Raw genomic sequence first — 20,042 nt, forward strand, 5'->3', positions numbered from 1 at the left:
CCCAATACCCTAATCAAATATAATCTAGATCGGACTTTATTCAGATAAAAGCCGTCATATAGACCTGCCAAAACAGCCGCATTTATTTTCCGACGATTACGCTAGAAGCTAGTTTCTTGGCATGTAGTGGAGTTAGTATAGTTATAATAAAACCAGTAAGGAAGGGCAAACGTCGGGCGGTGCCGACTGTTTAATACCCTACACCTAGCATATAAGTACAATGTGGGAGCCATATTCAAATCTAAACCAATGTTGATGGATTTTGGCGGATGTTTCGGATGGGTTATTAAGCAATTCGTATCAAATGTTGAGCAAATATGTTCAAACAGTAATAACTATGGTTCAAAATTGGAAATTACCCAATAACTGACGAACTGGGAGCTTTATCTAACTCTGAACCGATTTCGAGCAAACTTCTCAGATAATGTGATAGTCGTCGGGGATAGCGTTGTGCAAAATGTTGGCAAGATTGATCAAAAATGCGGTTGCAGTGGCTCTTGAAGAGGAAACCGGGCGATATACATATATGACAGCTATATTAAAATCTGAGCCGATCTGTATGAATTTCAGTAATGCCGAGAGTCATAAGAAAATCATTCCTGCGAAATTTCGAGCGAATTGGTTAAGAACTGTACACTTTATTGCAATATTTCTCAAAATCGGACGAACATATATAGGGAAGCTATATCTAAATCTGAACCGATTTAAAACAAAAAACCTTTCAAATAATGTTGTAGTTGTCGGGAAAGTTTTGGCAAGATTGGTAAAAAATACGTTTGCAGTGGCTCTAGGAGTGAATATATATATATATATATATATATACATATATATATATATATATATATATATATATATATATATATATATATATTGTAATAAATGATTATTTAGAGGAGTATTATTATTTATTAATCTGGTTCAAATAAGATAATAAACAGTATTTGTCCTCAGATTATTACCAGCCACTGGAGTCCCGAAGGTCAGCTAGTGTCTTGGTATTAATTTTATTTTTATGTTTAATATGATTTTATAAAAAGGAAAACAAGACGATGAAGACTTAGGTTTGCAGTCTCTTTATTTGTCAAGATACGGTAAAGAATGACAACTTATAGCTAAATGTATTGACTTATAAAGGGACAAGTAAAATCATGAAAACAATCTAGTATCCAATGGAATTAAAATGGAACAATTTGAAACAATGAAATACAAAAGTAAAACATATTTTCTCTCAACAAAAATTACAATTTATGAGGGTAGTTGGGACAGTTAAGGAAAATATAAATTAAGTTCAAATTGTCAAACATATAATTATAATAATCAACATTCATAAAAATCAAGGTAAATAAATACGGCCGTTACATCCTCCCCCTCTGGTGCATTAATCGCCTCGATGATGTCACCAGGACTTTAATGGTTAGTCTTGTTCGTCAATCGTGTGGACCTTCTGGGTGTAGAAGTGTGAGTGTTGTGTTGGTTGCTTCTTCCAGTAGTGCCCGCATTCGGTTGATTGTTGTGTTGGGTTGCTGGTGTGTGCAGCCGTTGCTGATGTGCGTTTGTATTGGTTGTTGTTTTCGGACGACCTCTTTTCCGAATCGGGTAGATTGGTGCAGAAGCATCGCCTTCATATGGTGTGAGCGCTGAAACATGATGTGTTGATATTGGTGTGTTTGGGTCATCAGTCTTAGCTATTGTGTAACAAGCTGATCCTTTTTTCCCAATAATAAGATATGGCCCATCACGTCGTGGTGTAAACTTTGAAGTTAAATTTTGACTTGCTTTGCTTAAGACATGCGTTGAGACCAATACTTTGTCGCCAATTTGATAATCATTTTGAGATTTGCGTTTTCGATCAACGTTTTCTTTATTTTTGTCTTGCATTTTCTCTTGTGTTTCATTAGCGATTTCAAGGGTATCTGCTAATCTCAATAAGTGTGGTGTGATTTGCGGTATAAAGTTCTCACTTTTGATTATGGCTTTGAAGTCATAGTGCACTTCGGTAGGAGATCTCAATTCTCTTCCAAACGTAAGATATGCCGCAGTGTGCTTTGTACTATCACATTTTGCAGTGTTCATTGCGAAACGAATTGATGGCAACATTAAATTCCATTGGGTATGATCCTTGCCAACACAAATTGACAGTTGGGTTTTAAGATCCCTGTTCTTTCTTTCCACAGGATTCGCTTCTGGGTGATACACTGGAGTGAAAGTCTGCTGGATTCCCAAACAAAAAGTCAATTTTTGCATCAAGGCAGATATAAATTGAGATCCGTTATCAGTATGAATTCTGCGTGGAACGCCATATCGAAGTATGATTTCGTTCAGTAAGATTAAAGCACAATTTTCTGCCGATGCTTCTTTAAGGGCAAACAATTCCATCCATCTGCTGCAGATGTCTTCGACGGCGAGGATCCATTGATGTCCATTGCTAGTTCGTGGTAATGGTCCAAATAAGTCAACGGCTATAATTTCAAATCGCTGTCTACTACTGACGGTTTGCAACAATCCAGCTGGTTTCATATTACTCGGCTTGTACTTTTTGCATTCGTCGCATGCTTTCACATATTTCGTGATATCCGATCTAATTCCAGACCAATAAAACAATGGGGCAATACGAGCAATAGTTTTGTCTATGCCATAATGTCCTGCTGTGGCGTCTTTGTGGTATTTTTGTAAGATTTCTTCTCGTAAAGAGTTTGGTATGACAAGCTGGCCGTTTTCCGAGTCTTGTTCAGAGCAATAACGATACAGAATTCCGTCGACTATTATGTAGCCACGACTTGCGTGTCTGTATGAATTTTCATCATTTTGTTCAAATGAGTCAATGATTTTCTTGAGCTCGGGATCGTCAAGCTGGGATTTGCGAAATTCTTCGGATCCTTTTCTAGGAAAATCGATATCAATCGAGTTACATTCGCATGAAATGCAACATTGTTCGCTTTCGCATGGTGGACGAGAAAGAGTATCTGCTACGACGTTTTGCCTTCCAGGGGTATATTCGAAACGTAGATTATAGCTTTGTAGAAATAAAGACCATCGTGCTAGTCTTCCTGTTGGAGATTTTAAAGCAAAGAGCCATTTCAGCGGCTGATGATCAGTTAAAATGGTGATTTCCGAACCTTCTACATAGCCTCTAAATTTCTGTATAGCCCAAACAACGGCTAGAGCTTCACGTTCAGTTGTTGAGTAATTGCGTTCTGCGGGTATAAGCAGACGGCTGGCGTACTCTATAGGGTGTTCTTTATCTTTCTCCCCCTGCAATAGTACAGCCCCGATCGCGTAGTTGCTCGCGTCTGTTCTAAGAAGGAATGGTGCCGATTCTTGAACTTGTTGCAATACTGGAGGAGAACTTAACAGCTGCTTTAATTTATTAAATGCCTGGTTTTCTTCGTTCCCCCAGTTCCATGTAGCTTTCTTCTTTGTCAAATTCGATAGGGGTCTGGCAACTTTGGAAAAATCGGGAATAAATCGCCTAAACCAAGAGCATGTTTGAAGAAAAGACATGAGCTGTTTCAAATTCTTCGGTTTTGGCCGATTAATTATGGCTGCAGATTTCTCTGGGTCAATTTTAATACCGCTTGTAGTCAAAATATGTCCCAAGTATTTGACCTCTGATCTGCAGAAAAAACATTTTCTGTCATTCAAATGAAAACCAAACTTTTTAAGCTTCTCGAAGGTTTGATCTAAATCAGACAAATGGGTCTCAAAATTTGGAGAGCAAATAATAATATCGTCAAGATAAGCCAGTATTAAGAGCTTTGGCAGACTTGAGCGAAACTTGTCAATTATTCTTTGAAAAGTGGCCGGAGCGTTCTTGAGTCCAAATGGCATTCGGTTAAATACGAATATACCGAATGGTGTGGTGAAAGCTGTTTTAAGCTTATCTTCTTCTGCAAGTTTTATTTGCCAGTACCCAGATTTTAAGTCTAATGTCGACATATACGGTGTTGCTTTAGCTGCATGAAGTAGGTCATCAATTCGAGGTAATGGATATGTGTCGGTGACAGTTATAGCATTTAATTTGCGATAGTCTACGCACAGTCGAATTTCATTATCCTTTTTAGGTATAAGTACCACTGGAAATGCCCAGGGAGATTCCTTTTCTTCTATGATTCCATCTTGCAACATTTTATCCAATTCTGCCTTCAACTTCACTTTCATAGCTGGTGAGATCCGGTATGGTGGATTGGCTATTGGCAGATGATTTCCGGTATTAATTTTGTGCTCAATGTTGGCTATTGGAGCAACAATATTTTCAAATATGTCGTTATGCTTATTGATAACGCTTTTCAATAAATCTTTTTGACTTTCAGTCAAATGTTCAGCTTCGTTTTCTCGAAATTCAAAATCGATCGCGTTTAATGTAACCGCTTGCGGTAAAACTTCAGTTTCCGCTTGTTTTTTCATTTTCTTCAATGGAGGGAATAAATTATTTTCATTTGGGATTTCAAAATCCTGTGGTATAGCATCAGCAAATATTTTTGTGATACCTCCTGGAGAGTAGTCGTTGGCGGGAAATTCAGCAACATTATTTGGATGTGTTGGGTCTTCTTCGCCATATGCTACAAACCATAATAAAAAATCTTGAACGTTTTCTTTCTCCCTTTCGGTTTTTGTTGTACTAGCATTCATTTGACTACGTTTTTCAATAGCCTTAGATGGCGTACATTTAAATTCAAAGATTTTGGATGGTTCGTCAACAAAATGCCAAGTCCTTTGTGCTAAATCCATAACCATTCCACATTGCTCCAGAAAATCTATACCAATTAGGGTTCGATTGTTTCTTGCCTTTGGCAAGCAAACAAAACGAATTCGTTTAAAACGTTTGCCTATAAGAATACAGGCTATGGTCGATAAGACCATTTCTTTTCTCGAACTTCCGTCAGCCAATGTCACCTCTGCAAATACTTCTTGAAATGGGACCTCCTTTTTCTTCAATAACATAAAAAGTTCGTAACCAGCTATGCTTGTCCTGGCAGCTGTGTCCAGATAAGCTTCTTGGTCCGATCCATTGACATTTATATTTATGGTTGGAACATTTCTACCAACAATTGTGGTTTGAATACTATTTAAGTTTAGTTCCTTTGGGCTTTCCATTATCTCTTTGTAGTTGCATTTTGGACAGTTTGACCTGTAAAATCCTGCAGCACCGCAGCCATAGCAGTTCAATTTTACTTCATCTTTGGTCTTTCCCCTCTTTTCGACCTCTATTCGCTTGTAACATACATCGGCTGTGTGGTTCTTTTTACGGCAGTATGAACAACGAACATTTGTCTTTTCTCGAGAAAGTTGGGGTTTAATGACAATTTCTGTCTTATTTTCAGTCATGAATAGCTCTATTTCTCGAGCGCTACTGAGAAGGTCCTGAAACGTTTTCACAGCTTCTCTTGGCACTTTCTCCCGAATGTTGACATTGATTTGATAGTAGATCATATCAATAATAGCACGCTCGGAAACTTTTTCTTTTAACAATGCAAATAACCGCCGTTTTCTGCAGATAAAACTGTCAGTGCTTTCAGTCGGTTTCTGCTTGTCCTTAAAAATTTCGGAGTAAATTCTCCAATCAGATTTGATGGGCGCAAATGCACTTCTTAACAGATTAATAGCATCCTCGAATGTGCTAGCCTCATCTTTAACTCCTTGCCACCATGATGATGCATATCCTTCTAACAAAAGGGGCATACTAATAAGAGCCAAACGATCAGAAATGTGTGTCGATTCCTTGTAGACCAGGATTGTTGCAATAAAATCCTCCACATTTTCCTTATCACTTGAGCCGTTAAAACGTGCGCTGCAAGTACTAAATGTGGCGCTAATTTGCGGTCTTACTTGGACATTACTTAACAATGATGCAATTAACTGCTCGTTCAGTGCTGAATAAGCCGTACTAGCATTTGGAATATTAGATGACGATTGATGCATATTTGCTGGGGCTGAGCCTTGAAATTGGAAATTATTTTGATGTGAACTGGTCGATGGCATAGTCCTACTAGTTTCGGTATTAGCAGACTGATCAATTGCCACTTGACCCATGTTCGAATTCTGATCGTTATTTACCGTAGAAACTGCATTATTTCCATTAGAATTCATGGTGTTATTTGGGTTTTGGCTATCCACAATACCTGCGCTTAAAGAATTCATGGTTGTTCTTGGCGTTTTCTTCATTGCAAGAATTTTCTTTATTAAGGCTTGATGGTAACCCTGTTGAGTCTATCTAAGAGAATATCTTTCTCCAGAAGAGTATGTATGTATGTTCGAATCTTAAAGATTGATGGAACGTAAAACACTTCGAATTCCAGTGAGAGCAAGAGAATTTAATCGACACCAATGGGAGAAACAGCTAAAGCTTTAAGCAAGACTTACTCCAACAACAACTTGTGTGTGATGAGCGAAACCAACATATGCACAAGCACAAGTTACGAAGTGATATTGGAACAGCGGCTTGGTAGGCAATGTGTATATCTCTTGATGTGATGATCACAGCAAAGCAACAACACACTGGTAAAACGAAATGCTGGGAAGAAGAAATGTTTTCGCAACAACAAAACCCTTTGCCTAGACTGTTGATAGACTGGAGCTGAAGCAACAGCAATGAGATGTGGAGTTAAAACATGCGGGAGTCACAACAACAACAACCAACCGTGGGCGATGACTCACGTATGGTGATTCCCTTTTTGTAACAACAACAAACAACTCAACCTGATGATAGCGACGGCAACAGCAGCATAAGTGGACGGCAATTGAATAAATGCGAAACACGTTTCTTCTTTTATTTTGCGAAAATTATGTTTTGCAAAAATTTAAATATTTTATGCAAAACTGTTGTAGAATTTTCAGCAAAATATTTAAAAATTTTACGGTGGGCGCCAATTGTAATAAATGATTATTTAGAGGAGTATTATTATTTATTAATCTGGTTCAAATAAGATAATAAACAGTATTTGTCCTCAGATTATTACCAGCCACTGGAGTCCCGAAGGTCAGCTAGTGTCTTGGTATTAATTTTATTTTTATGTTTAATATGATTTTATAAAAAGGAAAACAAGACGATGAAGACTTAGGTTTGCAGTCTCTTTATTTGTCAAGATACGGTAAAGAATGACAACTTATAGCTAAATGTATTGACTTATAAAGGGACAAGTAAAATCATGAAAACAATCTAGTATCCAATGGAATTAAAATGGAACAATTTGAAACAATGAAATACAAAAGTAAAACATATTTTCTCTCAACAAAAATTACAATTTATGAGGGTAGTTGGGACAGTTAAGGAAAATATAAATTAAGTTCAAATTGTCAAACATATAATTATAATAATCAACATTCATAAAAATCAAGGTAAATAAATACGGCCGTTACAATATATATATATATATATATATATATATATGTATATATATATATATATGTACATATATATATATATATATATATATATATATATATATATATATATATATATATATATATATATATATATATATATATATATATATATATATATATATATATATATATAAGAGCTATATCTAAATCCCAACCGATTTCCATGAAATTCACCATTTATGTCAAGAGTCAAGAGAATATCCTTCATGCTAAATTTCAAGAAAATCGGTTGACCATTTTATTGCAATATTACAGCAAAACGAACTTATATATAGGAGCTGTATCTAAATGTGAACATTATAAACAATGTGGAAGTCGTCGAGGAATGCGTTGTACAAAATTTTGGGAAGATGTGCCAATGAATGCGCCTGCAGTGGCTCTAGGAGTGAAAATCGGGCGATATAAATGTATACATGAATCTGAACCGATTTATATGAAATTCACCGGTAATGTCGGTATTTAATTATTACTGCAAATCCGATGAACATATATATGGAAGCTATATCCAAATCTGAACCGATTTTTTCCAATTTCAATAGGCTTCGTCTATTGGCCGAAAGACATGCTTGTACCAAATTTAAAGACGGTCGGATGAAAATTGCGACCTGTACTTTGTACACAAACAAACATAGACATGGACAGGCAGACGGACATAGCTAAATCGAATAGGAAAGTGATTCTGAGTCGGTCGGTTTACATCTCAATGGGTATTTGTATTTGTTTTTTCTTATGACAAAACCCATACAAAAGACAGTGTCTTATATAAAGCATAGGTTAGTAAATTGATAAATACAATGAGTTCAACAAGTTTTCATTTAAATAGAGCAATAATTGGTACAAAATATTTAACAATTTAAGCAAAGTTATTGATACAATATTTAAGTAAAAAACAAGTAAAAGCGTGCTAAGTTCGGCCGGGCCGAATCTTATATACCCTCCACCATGGAGCGCATTTGTCGAGTTCTTTCCCCAACATCTCTTCTTAGGCAAAAAATGATATAAGAAAAGATTTGCTCGGCTATTAGAGCGATATCAAGATATGATCCGGTTTAGACCACTATTAAATTATATGTTGGAGACCTGTGTAAAATGTCAGCCAATTCGAATAAGAATTGCGCCCTTTGGGGGCTCAAGAAGTAAAATAGAGAGATCGATTTATATGGGAGCTGTATCGGGCTATCGACCGATTCAGACCATAATAAACACGTATGTTGATGGTCATGAGAGGATCCGTCGTACAAAATTTCAGGCAAATCGGATAATAATTGCGACCTCCAGAGGCTTAAGAAGTCAAGATCCCAGATCGGTTTATATGGCAGCTATATCAGGTTATGAACCGAATTGAATCATACTTAGCACAGTTGTTGGATATCATAACAAAACACGTCGTGCAAAATTTCATTCCAATCGGGTAAGAATTGCGCTCTCTACAGGCTCAAGATGTCAAGACCCAAGATCGGTTTATATGGCAGCTATACCAGGTTATGGACCGATTTGAACCATACTTAACACAGTAGTTAGAAGTGATACTCAAACACTATGTGCAAAATTTCAGTTAAATCGGATGAGAATTGCGCCCTTTAGAGGCTCAAGAAGTCAAATCACCAGATCTGTTTATATGACAGCTATATCAGGTTATGAACCGATTTGAACCATACTTGGCACAGTTGTTGGATATAATAACGAAACATGTCGTGCAAAATTTCATTCCAATCGGATAAGAATCGCGCACTCTAGAGGCTCAAGAAGTCAAGACCCAAGATCGGTTTATATGGCAGCTATACCAGGTTATGGACCGATTTCAACCATACTTGGCACAGTTGTTGGATATTATAACAAAACACGTCGTGCAAAATTTCATTCCAATCAGATAAGAATTGCGCCCTCTAGAGGCTCAAGAAGTCAAGACCCAAGATCGGTTTATATGACAGCTATATCAAAACATGGACCGATATGGCCCATTTACAATACCAACCGACCTACACTAATAAGAAGTATTTGTGCAAAATTTCAAGCGGCTAGCTTTACTCCTTCGGAAGTTAGCGTGCTTTCGACAGACAGACGGACGGACGGACGGACAGACGGACGGACATGGCTAGATTGACATAAAATGTCGCGAAGATCAAGAATATATATACTTTATGGGGTCTCAGACGAATATTTCGAGTAGTTACACACAGAATGACGAAATTAGTATACCTCCATCTTATGGTGGAGAGTATAAAAATAGGATAATAAATGTATCCAATGTGCTGGGTATCAAGTTCAGCACGACCGAACTTAATATGTATTTACTGGCTTTTTTTCAATGATATGTGTTACTGTGCTAAATATAGCTTGAAGTTGACGCATTTTTGATGTTTTTTTTTTTCGAATTGAATGAAATATGAAACTGTGCTAAATATAGGTTTTCAGAATATCTTCATGTACTGCAATATGAATAAATTTCGTTTTTGCACCATCGAAAAAACAACAGGTAACATATGGGGTCCGTGAATGTTTATGTAAACAAAAACCAATCTTTTGACTTGATGATGGTGGTTGGTTTTAAATATTTTCAATTGGCATTTTTTATTTTTTTAAATATCAGATTTAAATACTCCCTGCCCTTGTGAATGTTGAAAACCAACAAATTATTTAAACATTTTTCAAGTTACGACATCTAACACTGGCTGTTGAGTGGTTTTTTGTCTGTATAATTTGTGGATTTTCTGGTACACAATGGATGAAATAATCCGCAATAGCAACACAAAGTGAGGATTAAAGTAATGCTTTAGCAACATATAGACGTGTGTGCGTTATCTCGCAAGCAAATATAGAATAAATATATTTTAAACAGTCTAATCTTTTATACACACATCACTTATATTAATCGATTATGCTGTTTTTTTATTTTTGATTGTTTTTTAACTCTATTGTAGAAAAAAAGAGAACTATTTTTGCCCTGGATATTGCTGATGATAATGGATTTGCTGGTGGAACTTATCTACATAGGGTATTTTGCTTTTTATCGCCGAGTTGATTTTGATCCTATCAATGGCTTCATATTTACACTGATATTTTTTATAACAACGTTAAATGTAAGTTTGTAAGCCTTTTCAAAGCCCATAACAACATGCAAATCAGATGGTTTTAAATTTTGTTTTTATACTATTTACTCTATTTGCAGATTTATTGTACTTTATGTGTAATCTCTCAATATCAATTGTATAAAAACAATAGCTGCTTAGGAAACGAACGAGAGAAGTGTGAAGTAAGTGTAAATTTCTCCTTTTTTTTACACCCACCACCATAGGATGGGGGTGTACTATTCTAGTCATTCCGTTTGTAACACCTCGAAATATTCTTCTAAGACCCCATAAAGTATATATATTCTTGATCGTCTCGACGTTCTGAGTCTATCTAGCCATGTCCTTCCTTTCGACCGTCTGCCCATCCTCCAGTCGAAATCACGAACACGTTAAGCTAGCCTCCATGAAATTTTGCACAGATACTTCCTATTGATGTAGATCATTGGGAATTGCAAACGTGCCAAATCGGTTCAGATTTTGATATAGCTCCCATATAAACCGATCTCCAGATTTGAATTCTTGAGCCCTTGGAAGCCGCAATTTGTTTCCGATTTTACTAAAACTTTGCACAGTGTATTCTGTTAAGACTTCCAACAACTGTGCTTAGTACGGTTCAAATCGGTCTATAACCTGATATAGCTCCCATATAAACAAATCTCCCGATTTGACTTCCTGAGCCCTTACAAGCCGTAATTTTTATCCGATTTGGCTGAAATTTTGCATGGGGTCTTCCGTAATGACTGTATAATTTGTGTGTTAAGTAAGGTCCAAATCGGTTTATAACCTGATATAGCTCCCATATAAACCAATCTCCCGATTTGACTTCTTGAGCCCTTACAAGCCGCAATTTTTGTCCGATTTGGCTGAAATCTTGCATGTGGAGTTTCGTTATGAGTTCCAGCAACTGTGTTAGGTACGGGTCAAGTCAGTCTATAACCTGATATAGCTCCCATATAAACCGGTCTCTCGATCATCCTAGAAGCATTAATTTTTACTAATTTGCCAGAAGTTTGGTATGTAGAGTAACATAATGCCCTTCAACTAATTTATTTTGTATACATTTTTAACAGAGTCCATGGTGGTGGGTTCCCAAGATTCGATCCGGCCGAACTTAGAACGCTTTTACTTGTTTTCAAGTAAAGTTTTACATTTCTTATATCAATCTCAATGGCGAAACTTAAGCAATTAGTTTTATATGGAAAACTTTGTTGGCTAGAGGGGGGAAGGATTTCTCGAACTAAGGATTCCGTAAATTTCCAACTGCCAATTAAGATTTGACAAGTGACGGATATGAGTACACAGATGTAATATCCAGCCAGACTGAATTGTATAAGAATATTGAGGTGTTTTTTAATAATATTGAGGTGTTATTTCATATTATTACACGCTTAGTCCAATTTTTGCATACTGTTTCCAACATTTCGGCCGGTATCTCAAGAGTAAATGCTTCAATGTTGTCTTGCAATGCGTCAAGCGGGCTTATCTGTACATGAGATTTAACGTAACCCCACAAAAATCGTCTAAATGCGCTAAATCGCACGATATAGGCGGCCGTGCAACTAAATGTTCACCGAACATGCCTCTCAATAAGTCCATTGTTACGCGTGTTGTGTGGCACCGTCTTGTTGAAACCACATGACATGCAAGTCAAGCTCTTGCATTTTGGACAAAAAAGTTGGATCTCACGGTAGCGCTCACCATTCACAGTTACGTTACTACCCGCATCATCTTTGAAGAAGTACGGTCCGGTGATGCCACCAGCCCATAAACCGCACCAAAGTTTGTGAAGTTTTTTGGATGCATTGGCAGCTCTTGCAATGCTTCTGGCTGATCTTCACTCCAAAATCGACAATTTGGTAAAATCGTCCCATTGAGCCAAAAAAGAGCTTCATCGCTGAACAAAAATTGTTCGATAAAAAAGTGGATCTTTGGGAAACTTTCCAAGAGCCCTATCACCAAAAATTATGCGTTGCGGTAGGTTGTTGCGATATTTTCTTTTGTTCAAACTCTACTTAAGCGAATGTCCAACAATGTAAATTTGGTGCGAAACTTAGTCACAATGTCCCGAATAACCGCTTCAGTGGGTCGATTAAACTGACCATAAAGTGGAAGAAGCGCGATAAACTTTCTTAAGTTAGCACGCATGTTGATAATAAAATTCAATAACTTGCAAGCTTTGTTCGTTTGTAAGCGATTCAAGTTTAGGTTAGGTTGCAAAAGAGAGTGCGGATATTGATCCACCCTATGCCAGTATAGACATACACCTAAGCCAGTAATCGGCTTGTTGTGCGCTCTAAATAACCAGATGGTTAAATTATAAAACAAACTAAAATTGATAATGAAACAAAACATGAAACGTGCGTGAGCTGTTTAAACCTGTGTTGCTATATATATATACTATCTGACCCGGGCCCGCTCCGCTGCGCCTTTTTTATACCCTCCACCATAAGATGGGGGGTATATTAATTTCGTCATTCTGATTGTAACTACTCGAAATATTCGTCTGAGACCCCATAAAGTATATATATTCTTGATCGTCGTGACATTTTATGTCGATCTAGCCATGTCCGTCCGTCTGTCTGTCGAAAGCACGCTAACTTCCGAAGGAGTAAAGCTAGCCGCTTGAAATTTTGTACAAATACTTCTTATTAGTGTAGGTCGGTTGGTATTGTAAATGGGCCATATCGGTCCATGTTTTGATATAGCTGTCATATAAACCGATCTTGGGTCATGACTTCTTGAGCCTCTAGAGGGCGCAATTCTTATCCAATTTGAATGAATTTTGGCAAGTAGTATTTTGTTATGCTATCCAACAACTGTGCCAAATATGGTTCAAATCGGTTCATAACCTGATATAGCTGCCATATAAACCGATCTGGGATCTTGACTTCTTGAGCCTCTAGAGGTCGCAATTATTATCCGATTTGCCTGAAATTTTGTACGACGGATTCTCTCATGACCATTAACATACGTGTTTATTATGGTCTGAATCGGTATATAGCCCGATACAGCTCCCATATAAATCGATCTCTCTATTTTACTTCTTGAGCCCACAAAGGGCGCAATTCTTATTCGAATTGGCTGACATTTTACACAGGTCTCCAACATAAATATAATTTTATTGTGGTTCAAACCGGACCATATCTTGATATCGCTCTAATAGCCGAGCAAATCTTTTCTTATATCCTTTTTCTGCCTAAGAAGAGATGCCGGGAAAAGAACTCGACAAATGCGATCCATGGAAGTTCGGCCCGGCCGAACTTAGCACGCTTTTACTTGTTTTACTTTATATGAAACAAAAGTTTCCTTGGAATATTTATTTTCGACAATTTAAGAGCTTTTAGTGAAATACAATGCTACGAAAATAGTATATCGCTTGACTAATTGTTTAACAATATGAGTGCCCCTGTCCGAATCCCATATGATCTTTATCTACGAATTTAAGTTTGGATGTAAGGTGTACTCCATTCTTAAAATACTTTATTTTGCCCGCTACTCTCATGATATCTGATTTAGGGGTGTTTTCGGGGGTGTGGTGGTCCTCCAGGCACTTGGCCCTGAAAAAATATCAGCATCGTGCTCTTCTTTCAAGAACCATTAATTTAAAAACCAGAAAATTGGTCCCGAAAGTGGGTATCAATTCTTGCTCTACCCCCCAATACCTTTCATTTAATCTCTACATTGACATGGTCGGTAAATATGGCCGATTTAGGGGTGTTTTTAGGATTGGGGTGGTCCCCCCAACACTAAGCCCGGAAAATATGTCAGCACCGTGATCTATTCTCGTATATCTATATATCATTTATTTGAACCCCCCGGTTTATATGGCCGATTTAGGGGTGTTTTGGCGATTAGGGTGGTTGCCCAAACACTATTCAGCAACGTGCTCTATTCTCATATATCTATATATCATTTATTTGAACCCCATATGGCCATTTGCCTCAAAATTGGATATAAAATTCGTTTTCAAATCTCATTTAAACTCCTTATGCAAAAGTCAGCAAATATGTCCGGTTTGGGGTATTGGCCCTGAAAACTATAAGTGTTTAGCTCTTTACGAACCAAATTGTCTTGGTGAGCAAATACGTCCTATTTGGGGGTTGTTATGGTGGTGGGACGTCCCCTAGACAGTTGGTCCCTAATGTTGATATCAGATACGTGGTCTATTTCCAAATATCTTTAATTTGAGCCCCATTTTTCAATAGTCGGCAAACGTGACCGGCTTGGATGGGCGGCCACCCAGTGAGTTGGCCTTGAAAATATATATATCGGATTCGTGTTCCACTCTAAAAACCCTCTTATTTGAGCATCATATTCCAAAATTCAGCAAATACTTACTATTTGGGTGGTGTTGTGGGGGTGGGGTGGACTCTTTTCCCAAATATTGGTATCAGATTCGTGCTTTACTCCTAAAGACCTTTCATTTGAGCCCCATATGGCTGTGGTCGTAAATTTAATCCCTTTGGGGGATGTTTTTGGGGAGAGGCAGCCCCCCAAACACTTGGCCCCATATATGGATATCAGATTCTAATTCTACACTCAAATACCTTTTATTTAAACCCCCATGGTCAGTAAATAAGTCCTGTTTGGGGGGTATTTTGGGGAAGGGGTCCACCCCCCGGAAACGTGATTCCACATTTGGATATCAGATTCGTATTCTACTCGCAAATACCTTTCATTTGAGTCCCATATTGCCATGATTGGTAAATATGTCCAATTTTGGGGTGGTTTTGGGGGTTGGGTTGTTGTGGGGGTGGGGTGGCCCCATAGACACTTTTCCCGAATATTGATATCAGATTTGTGCTTTACTCCCAAAGACCGATATTCTCATGATGTCCGATACATGAGTGTTTATGGGGGTGGGGTGGTCCCCTAGACACTTGGACCTGAAAAAAATATTTGCATCGGACTCTATTTTCAAATACCATTTATTTAAACCCCATATTGCTATTGATTTAAGTAGAGTATATAGGATGAGACGTCCCCCAAACACTTAGCCCCAAAATTGGTTATTAGTTTTCCAATCTCAAATACCTTTCATTTGAGCCACATATTTGCATGGTGAGGCAAATTTTTACCACTTGGGGGGTTTTTGGTGATATTCGTATTCAACTCCGAAATACTTTTATTTGAGCCCCATATTGCGATGGTGAGTAAATTATTGCTGTTTATGGTTTATTTTGGGAAAGGGGTAGAAAATTGGTCCCGAAAGTCGGTACCAATTTCATATGAGCCCCACATTGACATGGTCGATAAATATGCCCAATTTGGGGTATTTTGGGGAGTAGGTTGGTCCCCTAAACACTAAAGCCCTGAAAAAATATCAGCTACGTGCTCTATTCTCATGTATCTATATATCATTTATTTGAATCCCATATTGACATTGGCAGCCCCTTATTGCAAAAGTCCGCAAATATGTCCGGTCTGTGGTATGGACCCCAAAAACTATCAATATCGAGCTCCATTGTCTTGAAGACCCAAATTGCCTTGGTGCTCAATTACGTCCTATTTGGGGATTTTTATGATGTTGGGACGTCCCCTAGATAGTTGGTCCCGAATGTTGATATCAGATTCGTGGTCTACTCCCAAATACTTTTCATTTGAACCCCGTATTTCCATAGTCGGCAAACATGACCGGTTTGGGGGTGTTTTGGGGGATGGGCGGCCACTCAGTGAGTTGGCCTTGAAAGTATATATCGGATTCGTGTTCTACTCTAAAAACCCTCTTATTTGAGCCTCATATTGTAATAGTCAGCAAATACTTCCTATTTCGGTTGGTGTTATGGCCCCATAGACACTTTTCCCGAATATTGATATCAGATTTGTGCTTTACTCCCAAAACCTTTCATTTGAGCCCCATATTGCTATGGTCGTAAATTTGCCCTCTTTGGGGCAAATTTTTGAGGAGGGCGGCTTCCCAAACACCTCGGCCCCACTTTTGGATATAAGATTCGTATTTTATACTCAAATAGCTTTTATTTAAGCTCATGTTTGGGGGTTGTTTTGGGGAAGGGGTGGACCCCCAGAAACTTGGTCCCACATTTGGATAACAGATTCGTATTCTGCTCTCAAATACCTTTCATTTTAGTCCCATATTGCCATGGTCTGTTATATGTCCCATTTAGGGGTGTTTTGGGGCTTAGGGTGGTCCCCCAACCACTTGGTCCGACAATTGGATATCAAATACGTTTTCTTATGCTAAATACCTTTCAGTTGAGTCCCATATTGTAATGATTGGTCTAAATATATATTTGGTGAATTTTAGGGTGAGGCGGCCCCCTAGGTACCCCATCCGAAATTTGGATACCAAATTGTTAGGTTACTATAAGAGAGCACACAAAATTTCGTTTAAATGGCACCACCCATCTACGAGATCTGGCGTTTTTGAAAATTAGGATAAGGGGGAGGGTCCGCCCCCTTTCAGATATCAATAAATGTAGTACTCTATTTTTACCATAAGATCGTTATGCACCATCAGTGAAAATTTAATGGAATTAGGTTCAGCTGTTTTTGAGTCTATTAGGAACACACAAACAAACCGACAAACAAACACAAATTGATTTCTATGTATAAGAAGATTGGAGTTATTAAACATATTATGTTTAATATATATAAAATATGACCAATAGTAAACTGTTCAGGGTGAACGTGGGGCATCAACAAGCTCCCTCCATCGAGCTCTATCGTTGACCAAAGTCTTGGCTTGATATATGGTTTGATTCCAACTTTCTTTTCGTGCAGCGAATCCATGTGTCGCTATATCATCGCGCGGTTGGCGTAGGATATGACCCCACCAGGCCCATTTTCCCTTCCGTACTTCTACATCGATGGGGAGAGTGTTTGTTCTTATTTTCAATTCTTCATTTGAAATATGGTTTGGCCAGAAAATTTGAAGTATTTGTCGTAGGCAGCGATTTATGAAAACTTGGACTTTACGAGTAGTCAAGCTCCTAATTGTACAGTCATATAATAACATAGATTTCACACTGCTGTTGAAGATTCTGACTTTTGTATTATGTGAGATGTCACTGCATATCCATATTTTGTTGAGTTTAAGAAAGGCGCTTCTAGCCTTGTTGATACGTACGCGTATGTCTGCCTCTGATCCTCCGTCCTTTGTTATTTTGCTGCCAAGATAGGTGAAGTTGTCAACGTCTTCAATGATATGGTCTTTTATAGTGAGCGGTGTCAGATTTGATGTTCCCACCCTCATCAATTTGGTCTTTGCTATGTTTATCCTCAGGCCTACTTTGACATTCAATAGTTCCAGTTTCGCCTCTATGTGCTCAAAGCGAATCACATTGAGGCAAAAAGCTTATAATGAGAGATTCTATTGCAGGATATTGTTCGGCTTTAAACCTTTGTTTAATGCTTCCTCTTTAAAGAATGGTATAGCAAAAACCATTTAAAAGTCAGCAAAAGTGTGTTGTTGCTAGAAGCATTTGACTGGTTTCCCGTATCGGGATTTCAATTTCGACAAAGAAATATTATAAGCGGGAGATGTCAAATGGATCATGGTGATTTAAAACCATCCCAACTAGAATAGGTTGTAAAGCACACATCTGAATTTGAACAGGGCTCTTTAAGACGACTGGATTCATAAGCGCAAGAGAAGACAAATCAAATCTTACTTCCCTTATTCAAATCCAACTTATTTTAGATAAGAGCTAAAAAATCATCCTTTATAACAAGTAATCATATTACACACTTTAGGGTTCTTATTCCATCAATGACACATATATTACCATACTGCGGCCATTTAAGTGTAAATCGGGCGATACATATATATGGGAACTATATCTAAATCTGAACCGATTTTTATGAAATTTTCCAGATATTTTAATATCAATAAGAAAACAATCCATGTCAAATTTTGTGCAGATCGGAAATTGCAGATTGAAAATTGTAGCTACTACGCCTATTTAAGTGCAAATTGAGCGATACATATATATGGGAGCTATATCTTAATCTAAACCGATTTTTATTAAAATAAATAGCGTTCGTCCTTGGGTCAAAAAAAATTATATATGCAAAATTTCGTGATGATTGGACAACAAATACGACCTGCACTTTGATTACAAGAATACATGGACTTACAGACGAACATGGCTAAATCGAATCAGAAAGTGATTCTGAGTCGATCTGTATTCTTATCAAGGGGTCTAGCTCTTCTCCATCTTAGCGTTGCACAAATCTATAATACCCTGTACCACAGTGGTGGTGTAGGGTATTAAAAATGTAACCATTGTGGTGGGTATCCAAAATTCGGCACGGCCGAGTTTAGTGCGTTTTTACCTGTTTATGTATTTACTATAATTAAAATTACCATAACATTTAAGAACAAAGCACTAGCGACTAAAGCTAATGCTTTAAACTTTGGTTAAATACTTTCATTATTTCGTTTTAGGTAACAATCACCTTGGACATATCTCCCAGATGACCAAATGAGCCAATTTCAAAATCGGAAAATGTTTCTCCCACAGCAGAGGATTCCATTCACTTGAAGCATTCAGCGCCATTTTTATTAGCATCGCAAACAGGTGCAGTGATGTCTGCAATACCTGAGGAAAATTCGCAGACAAGCCTGTAAAAAAGTAATTTACGAGATAACAGTACAAAATAGTCAAAGTGAAAAATAAATTTTTTGTATATAATTAAATGTGTTTCTGTAAATAAATTAAAATGTCTATAAAGATATATAATTTACTTTTTTGTTGTTCAGAATCCGTCCGTCCTTCTACACAAAGCACATTAACAAATGACTTGCATGTTACCAATTTTTAAGGCTCAGCAAAACCTATTTCCTTTTGACAATTGAACACAACATTTGTGAGGGATTACTGTTTACTTCGTTATTCTAACCACAACCATCACCACTTGCGTAAGTATTTCTGTACCAATGTAATAAAATACTCATTAAGTTCAATTGGTTCGAACTTCCTATGACTACCAGAGGAATTGTTTTCATGAAGTTGTGAGCTAATCACTTGTTACGTGGGCAGCCACGTAATTGGCTAAAAATAAGCATTATATGACTGGGGAAAAAAATTTTTAATTAAACTATGAATTAATATGTAAAAACAAACTGAATCAAAATTCAAGCAAATCGGATAACAATTTAAGATTCTAGGTTAAAAGAAAGTAAAATCGGAAAATCAGTTTTTGAAGAAGCTAAAGGGTGACTTTTCCAGAGCTATAGGAAAGTTTTCAAAAAAAAACATATAAAATTCAGAAATATGCTTGAAATCTTTACTTGAATGGATAGTACGGTCCATCTAATTTAATGTTTGAAGATTATTTCATGCAAATATTGACCCGTGACTGCGCCTCAAATGGTTCATCCGCTTAGTCCAACTTTGGCATACTCTTTCCAATATTTCGGCCAGTATCTCGAGAATAAATGCTTCATTGTTGCCTTCCAATGCATCAGTTGAAGCGGGTTCGTCTGTTTAAAAAAGAGCTGTAACATAGCCCCACAAAAAGAAGTCTAAATGCGTTAAATCGCACGATGTAGGAGGCCAATTGACCAGTCCAAACGTGAAATAAAATGTTCACCACACTCGCCTCCCAATATAGGCCAAAACAGCT

The 20,042-nt window shown here is 37.4% G+C and overlaps 1 protein-coding gene across 1 annotated transcript in view; it reads left to right on the forward strand.

The window, feature by feature from the left end:
• LOC106093572 (uncharacterized) overlaps positions 1-19,061 on the forward strand; it is a 76,177-nt gene extending 57,116 nt beyond the window's left edge. The window contains exons 8-10 of the mRNA XM_059360387.1: positions 10,305-10,463; positions 10,553-10,636; positions 18,862-19,061. Coding sequence (XP_059216370.1) covers positions 10,305-10,463; positions 10,553-10,636; positions 18,862-18,894 — 276 coding nt within the window. The 3' untranslated portion in view covers positions 18,895-19,061. The remainder of the gene's footprint in view (positions 1-10,304; positions 10,464-10,552; positions 10,637-18,861) is intronic.
• Positions 19,062-20,042: the final 981 nt, after the last annotated feature.

Source organism: Stomoxys calcitrans, chromosome 1 (genome assembly GCF_963082655.1).
Source record: "Stomoxys calcitrans chromosome 1, idStoCalc2.1, whole genome shotgun sequence".
NCBI lineage: Eukaryota > Metazoa > Arthropoda > Insecta > Diptera > Muscidae > Stomoxys > Stomoxys calcitrans.